General features: G+C 35.9%; 1 protein-coding gene across 1 annotated transcript; it reads right to left on the reverse strand.

The window, feature by feature from the left end:
• Positions 1–858: 858 nt before the first annotated feature.
• Positions 859–3,711, reverse strand: LOC114295289 (uncharacterized). Its single transcript, XM_028239517.2, has one exon. The coding sequence runs from the start codon at positions 3,490–3,492 to the stop codon at positions 2,200–2,202; it is 1,293 nt and encodes a 430-aa protein (XP_028095318.2). The 5' UTR covers positions 3,493–3,711; the 3' UTR covers positions 859–2,199.
• Between the last annotated feature and the right edge of the window lie 4,692 nt (positions 3,712–8,403).

Here is an 8,403-nt window from a genome sequence, read left to right on the forward strand (position 1 = left end):
TGCTGCAGTTTGAATTTGTGCATTCTTTCCAGCGTCACCTTCTTCTTCATTGGTATCAGTCAGTTGTATAGAATGGGAATTGCTGGAACTCCTAGTCTCTTTGACATGAAAGTGTTGTAACTTGCTTCAGCCAGAACCTCTTGTAGAAAAGAGCAATGAAAGAGGTCTATTTTATTCTTATTTTTTTAGAAATTAACGGGCCGCAGCCAAAAGAAAAAGAGATCTATTTTTACTAACAGTAAGAAATCACAATCAATATCACGAAAGAGGAGATAACAACTCCTTCATCAATGGCACTTCCAATAAACCAACAACAACAACAAGAAGCTGCAAAACTGCAGGGGTGAAACAAAACCAGAAACAAAAGCACTCACCTTTGCAGTCCATATTGTGAAGAGATGTTCTCAAACTTCGAATGAGGGGGGGAAAAACAAAAAAGAACAACCTTATCAAAGAAAGATAATGTAACACACAACCTTCTTGTCATCTTAATCTAAATACAAAGAACCTTTCAGGTAATTTCGTATGGACACATTTTCTACAACAAAATAAAACAAATGAAAGGAATAGAAGGAAAAAGACACAACGAAATGAACAAAAAGGCAAACCCAAATATCACAATCACAGAGCCATAGCCGGACCATCCAAACCCATTTTACCAAAAATGATACCGACCATTTTGGCAAACAGCTTGCATGCAAAACACCAGACACAACTATTTAAGCTAATTCGTCAATGCTTCCCTGACATTTGTTGTCTAACCTCTGCAAAAAGAACATAAAAAGGACCATAGCAAAAACGAAGGACATCAAGGAAGCCTAACATAGGCAGTACCTATTCTATCCAAATTTACTGAACCTTCAACTAAAGAAGAAAGACTAGAATTTTTTTGAAATATCTTGTCTTCATGATCACAACCCAAAAGCAAAAGCGTGAGCTATCATTAGCCTCCTGAAAACAAAGAGACGCTTAACAATGCATACCAGATAACAATTGATGCAGCTGCATCAGAACCATATCATAAATCAAGAACCAAGGGGAACCAAATGTATCATTCAGGAAATCCACAAAAACTTTCGAGTCAACTTCAATATGCAACCAGCAAATATCCTGATTCAAATATAGACGATACCAAATAGCCACGCCTTCATTTCTGCCAGAGTATAGGAACACTGCCCAAGCAACAATCAATAAGCAAAAACTAATTTGCCACGACCATCTCGGACAATACCCCCACCACCACCCAAACCAGATTACCTCGACTACATCCAGCACAATTCACCTTCAGAAAAAGGAACTTAAGGACTAACAAAAGAAACCATTCACACCTTAGGAGGAACTGGATGCACAAGACGAAGAGCCAAAGCTTTGAACCAATTGCTTCGCTTCATTATAGTGTCAAGTAGTAAATGATAAAAGCAATCGAGTAAAAACTTACCTACCAAATTCCCAAGAGATATATTTTCATGATGATGCTTCAAAGGTCAAATTGTAGGGAACCAACAATTATCCAACATATGCCCACCAAACATAGCATCCATATTGACGGCTTAACGAATTTCTTTGGTGTTATGGATTTCAAGTATATCCTGGGGCACCAACTTTTTAATCATATCAAAGAGTGTAGGATCTTGACCTTCAGCTGAGAGAAGATCCACTATTGTAGCCAAGGTAGATGCATCTTCTGAAAATCCCCTCCCAATCATTTTCTCTGCAAGAATATTTGCTTCAGTGTAGTCATTTGCTTTAAGGAATCCACGGACCAAAACATTGTAAGTTGCATGATTAGGCATACGACCCGTCCCTTCCATCATTACAAGTAAATCATTTGCCTCACCCAATAGCCCCTGTTCAAAAAATCCACCTATCATCATAGTATAAGTGTGAACATTGGGCTGCAACCCTTTGGCAGAAAGTTTACCATATAGATTCTTTGCCATCTCAAGCTTCCCATCTTTGCAAAATCTATAAATTAAAATACTGTGCATAGTAATATCAGGATTTATGCCACTGCGTTCTAGCTCCTGAAACAACAACAATGCTTCATCAATACGGCCATTCTTGGATAATCCATCCAGTAGGACACAATAAGTATAATAATCTGGAGTCTGATCATTAGCTTGCATCTCAGTCAGAAGTCCTTGAGCAGTAGAACACCTACCAACCCCAAACAATCCCTGCAACATAGTATTGTAAGTATCAATTGTGGGTTTCAATCCTTTGCAAATTGCAAGGCATTTCACGGAAAAGATTCATGGCCTCTTCAATTTTCATATTTTTGCAATATCCATTGATCAAAATGTTATAGCAACAAATGTTTGGCTCAATGCCCTTATTTACCATGGAATGAAAGACTTCTATTGCTTTGTCCATTTGGCCTTGCAAAAAATAACCATGCATCAGAGTACCGTATGTGACTGCATTGGGACCAACACCTCTTTGGACCATGAATTCAAGAACATTCTCTGCTTCTTTTGCCATCCCTTCCTTGCAGAATGCATTTATCAATGTATTAAATGTAAGAACATCTGGAAAAACATTCTTGCCTGTCATGTCTCTCAACATTCTTGTTGCTTCCTCCCACAGGCCTAAATTACATAATCCGTGAATCAAAGTGTTGTAAGTGATCGAGTCTGGTGTAACATCCTGCTGGTTCATTTCCACTAAGAGGCTCAAAGCATCATCTACATTTTTGTCCTTGCAAAGACCATCAATAATTGTGTTATACATCACAACATCAGGCTTATAGTTCCATTTTCGCATACTCCAAAGAATCCCTATGGCAGTTGCAGTATTTCCTGTCTTGGAAAGCCCATTTATAATAGTTCCGTACATAACTCTATCAGGTTTGATTTCTCCCTCTCTTACCAATTTATTAAACAATTCCATGGCCTTACCAGTCTTGTCTGGTAAAATGAACCCATTCATTAGAGTGGTGAAAGTAGATACACATGGTACATAACCAAGTTTGAAGAAGCTACTCAAGACAGAAAACCCATAATCTAGTCGATTCAAGTGGCAAAGGCAATTAATTACGACATTCAGGGTATAATCATTAACCGTAATACCCAACAAGCGTATTTCTTTAAACAGAGAAATAACGGTGGAATAATGCTTCATTCTGGTAATACCCGTTAACAGCTGAGTGAATTGGCTAACCGAAGGAAGGGGTTGCATTTGGACCATCCGATGGAATAAACTAAGAGCATCATCGAGCTTACCAAACCCCAATTCGGATTTGTCTAACAGAAATTTGGGTAGTTGCTTCCGGTGATCAGGAAGATTAGGATTAGGGTTAGGGTTAGGGTTAGGGTTAGGGTTAGAGTTAGTTGAAATTTGGGTATGAAACAGAAGTGTATTGTCATCAGCTGACAACAATGGGTTGAAGTTGAAATTGAAATTGGGGGAGGGAAGAACAGTGATACCTTTTCGGTAATTATGAGCTAATAATCTTCTTCCGGAAATCAAAGCACCAGTGGCGATTGCTTGCATTTTCTTCGCCAACAATGATAGATACACTAATTTTAAAGCTCTAAAAAGATCACTAATGATATGGCACTCAATAAAAAAAGAAAAAAAATACAACACCAAAATCAAAACATCAAATCATTCATGATGAGGTACACTGCCACATAATTAGTGGTAGCACTAATTAATCATCTCACTCATTTTCCTTTTCTTCACTAAAAAGTGGTTCTTTTTGAGACAGCTAGACACGAAAGTGAGTGCTTGAGTCGTTTGATGATAGAAGCTCTCGTTATTGCTACGTTTGGCAGGGGCGAAAAAGAAAGATGAAGGGAAAGTGAGAGAGGAGTAAAAAGAGAATTCGTTTAGATTTTTTCTTGTTTTTAAACCTTGATTTCCCTATTATCTCATAAACTTTTTTATTTTGTCTATTTAATTCTTAAATTTTTAATTTCTTGTATTTAATTTTAATTTTTGTTTCCTCTTCATATGATTCAATTAAATACAGTTTTTGTTAATAAAAATTATGTTAAGGCCTATATTTGTTGACAGGAATTTAACCCCAATTTTTAACAAATAATCAAATGTAACCAAGCAATTGTGTAAGACTCAATTTTTTCTTTTAAAAAAAAAAATAGGAAACACTTACAAAGATTACAAACTAAAGTTGCAAAGATAAAGTTACTCCTAACTATGATAAAACTAAGCTAATTGACATGTTGTTGTTGAAAGTCCCTCCTTTAGATTATTCTTCCAGCATTTAGACATCACCATCAGGCGGCGGTGGTGGTTCAGTAGAGCTTCGTCCTCCATCTACACAAGATGTTTGAGTTCAACACTTATGTTGTGTTTGGTTGAGGAATTTGAAAAGAGATTTGAAAAGAGAAATGAAAAAAGTGGGTGAAATGTGAATAAAACATATTTATATTTCACCTAATTTCACATATCTTTTCCCTTTCTCTTTCCAAATCTCTCCCCAAATCCTCCAACCAAACAGAGCATTAGGGGTGTGGCTTTTTTCAAAAAATTATATTGTACTCTTATTACAAAAATCTTAAGATTCTTATTGTAGAGTGAGTGTGGAATCCATCATTACCTCAATGAGATTTTTTTTATTTGAATTGAATTAAATCTAACTACCAAATGACTAGACCGGAGTCAAAGCCATAAGAAGTTATGAGCCTCTACGGTATTTCCTCTTTTAGTGTTAAAAAAAAAAAAAAAAAAAAAAAAAAAAAAAATCAATAATTATTCGCACAAAGGGGTATTTTCATAATTGCCACTTTTGCTAACTGATGTGCAACTACTCTGTTGTTTGAGAACATGTGCCTAAGCATGATTTTGTAACTCCACATTTACACCAAATGACTCATTGCATGGAGGAATTATTCTGTCTTAATTGAAATTTTATTATTGGCGGTGTGGCCAATAAATAATAGGAAGATTATGAATTACATAATGCTAAAAATTAAAAAATGATAGAAAAATGACATGATGTTTGGATGGACACATGATTGCATAATTTTCCTAACCCATAAAATAATTTCTACATTGCAGAACACCTCTCTTCGAAATATGGTGCCATCTTTAAGTAACTGCCTTGCTTCCTAAAAATAAAAATAGAAAATATATATACATACATATATTTATATTATTTTTCAACATGACATACAAGTAAAATAATATATAGCGCAAAAAAAAAAAAAATTATAAATCAGTAATTATGGAAGCCTATTGACGAACCAAAAAATAATTTTATAATTTAAACAATTTAAATTATGTAACTAAACAGTCATTATATTAGTTGTAAAGTATAATTTGTTCAAAATAATAATAAAAAAATTTGAGTGTTTTATTGTATGATTTAAATTTTAAATCAATATTTAAAAATTTCTAAAAACAGTTTGACATGCGTATTATATTTTAACCATTATGTCTATTTCCCTCTCTTTGTCTTTCTTCCTTGTCAAATGACTTGTTACCTTCCTTTTTTTTTTAATTTTTTTATTTATATATATAAATTCTGCTTTTACTCGTACTTCACAAATTTGTCTTTATTAGCAAAATTACTTTGTTTGGTTCTAGTTTTCAGAAAATAATTTTTAAAAAAATTTGATTTTTTTTTTATTTTTTGTATTTTAAAGTTTTTAATATATTTTTTTCATATTTTAAGCAATTTTTAAAATTTTTGGACATACCTAATATAAATGCACTTAAAAAATATAAAATTTGTGAAAAAAATATTTAAAAAATACACTAAATACCAAAAAATACAAAAAATCAATAAATTTTTTTATATTTTTGTGTATTTATTAATTTTTTAAAAATATTTTTCATAAATATTTTACTATTTAGATACATATAAGTAAAGTATATCTAAAAAAGTAAAAAAATTACTTAAAATTTAAAAAATATTTACTAAAAATAAAAAATAAAAAATTCAATTTCAAAAAAATTAAATTCAAAAAATTGGAACTAAATTACTATTTTAGTAATCATAACAATTTCTCTTTGTACGTGGAATAATGTACAAATATATGATTATCTCAAATTCTGCAATATAATTGTATGAAGCATCAAAGAAACGGAATACAGCTCGGAAATAATAGAAAGGAGTTATTTGGTAACACTTACGTTTTTAAATTTTTTTGATATTTATAAAAATTTAAAAAAATTCAAATAAAAATTTATTTGGTAAAATTTTTAATTTATAAATCAGTGATCTCAGTTTATAAATTTGGCCAAAAAATAAAAACACAAAAAATATGTTTCCGTTTTGAGTTTTGAGTTTTTTTTTTTACCACCCAACACTAGCCACCACCTGCCACCATTTTCCACCACCGTCTTCCACCACCACCGCCACCTGCCACCATCACTCACCACCCACCTGCCACCACCAGCCACGTGCCACACATCCACCCGCCGCCGCCACCACCACCACCACCACCACTATCACCCACCACCCACCCGTCACCCACCTGCTACCACCACCCACCACCCACCACCCATCACCCACTACCACCAACCACTCACTACCACCTACCACTCGCCACCGTCACCCACCCACCCACCCGCCACCACCACCACCACCCGTCACCTACCCGCTACCACTCGCCATCTGCCACCCACCGGCCGCCACCACCCACCACCACCCATTCGCTACCACCTACCACTCGCCACCGTTCCACCATCACCACCCACCACCCACCCACCACCATCGACCACCATTCGCCATCCGCTACCCACCCACTTGCTACCACCACCACCCACTTGCTACCACCCACCACCACTACCCGCCACCACCCGCCACCACCCACCACCACCTGCCACCACCACCACCACCCACTCGCTACCACCCACCACCGTCACCCACCCACCCACCCACCACCCACCCACCCGCCACCTACCGTCACCACTTTCTACCATCGTCTTCCGCCGCCACTTGCCACCACTTGTTATTTCTCACTCTTTTTTATATTTTTAAAATTTTTTAAATATTTTGTCAATTACCAAATGCGTTTGTAGTTTATGTTTTTCTAAAAATAAACAAAAATCAGTTTATAAAATTTTTGTAAATATAAACTAAAAACGTAAACGTTACCAAACACACTGTCTGTGTTTTTTTTTTTTTTTAAATTGAGAACAAAGTGTTGTGTTGGTGTGCTAATAACATCATTCTTTTTGTCTTTCTGTATGTTGTTGGACGAAATTCTAGCAAAAAAAAAAAAAAAATAGATTTAAGCTGTTGCATTGAGAAAATGAGAATGCATCTTTGCCAAATAAGTTTTCAAAAACCAAAACCTAGTTTATCATATGCAATGTATAATACCAAATGTTGAGGTTTCAAAGTGTTAGAGAACTACCTTTGACGATTGGATGAGAAAATTAACATTCATGTCATATTGTACTTACAAACAACCTAACCGCCGCATATTCATATAAATACTGTGTGAGTGAATTTTCGATCACACTGCCAACTCAGTGTCTAGCTGGAGAGCACTGGCAGAATAGATGACACCTGGCTGACCTGTAATAGAAAGAAAAGATTCCGATGGTGGTTCATCTACCCGGGGACACTCCGACGATCAAGTCAGTATATCTCTCAAAGATAATCAAAAGTGCTAAACTCACTATTCAGAATATAAATTGCGTACCTTAGACTCATCGGGGGTGCCTTTCTTTTATAGTTACCTCAATCCTAGTCCCCATAGAAGCCTAGCTTCAATGGACTTCTATTTAGTGCTTATCCTAGACTCTCCAATAGATAAAGATAAACTCCCTAAGAGTGTTATCCTTATCCATGCTAAAGTCCTTCCTTATTCTAGGACTCTTGTCCCTTATCCACTTATTTCGGATTCCGATATCTTTGGAGATAACCTCGGCCTTGCCGAGATCACCTCGACGTCATGACCCGGATACGTGGCACCTCGGCTTACAAGTCGGCATCACCTTGGCCACATGTTGGTACTTTAAAAATATATCCCTACAACTGCCCCCTAGGTTCTATTACCTCGGCATTCTGAGATGATGGAACCTATACCAGAACTTCCTGCCAATACATCGGTGTAAAGTCTCTCAGCCGAGATCATCATTATAGGTCGGCATGTCTCTTTAAGGTTAAAAGTTTCTAAGATCTCCTTCACGCGTATGAGCTGTCATGTATCATAGTTCAACCGTTTAAGCCACATGTCCTTCTCTTACTGGATCGTACTTGGTACGTGCTTCTAAAATCATTTTCGTATATGCATGCGCCGTCTGATGCACACGTTGTTTTAGGCACATTAATTTTGTTTTTTCGCCATTCCAAGTTTTAACAAAACTTTCCCCCTCTCTTCGTCGCTTCATTTTTTGTTCAATCCTCTAGCTTTTTCTCTCTCTAACTCTTAGCTTTCTCAAACCCTCCATTGTTCAAGCTTTATTAGCTCTGCAACTTGCTCC

This window comes from Camellia sinensis, chromosome 6 (genome assembly GCF_055761805.1).
Source record: "Camellia sinensis isolate YWXY chromosome 6, ASM5576180v1, whole genome shotgun sequence".
NCBI lineage: Eukaryota > Viridiplantae > Streptophyta > Magnoliopsida > Ericales > Theaceae > Camellia > Camellia sinensis.

Excerpts from the sequence above, each read along its gene's own strand:
- LOC114295289 (XM_028239517.2), bottom strand. The coding sequence starts at position 3,492 with ATGCAAGCAATCGCCACTGGTGCTTTGATTTCCGGAAGAAGATTATTA.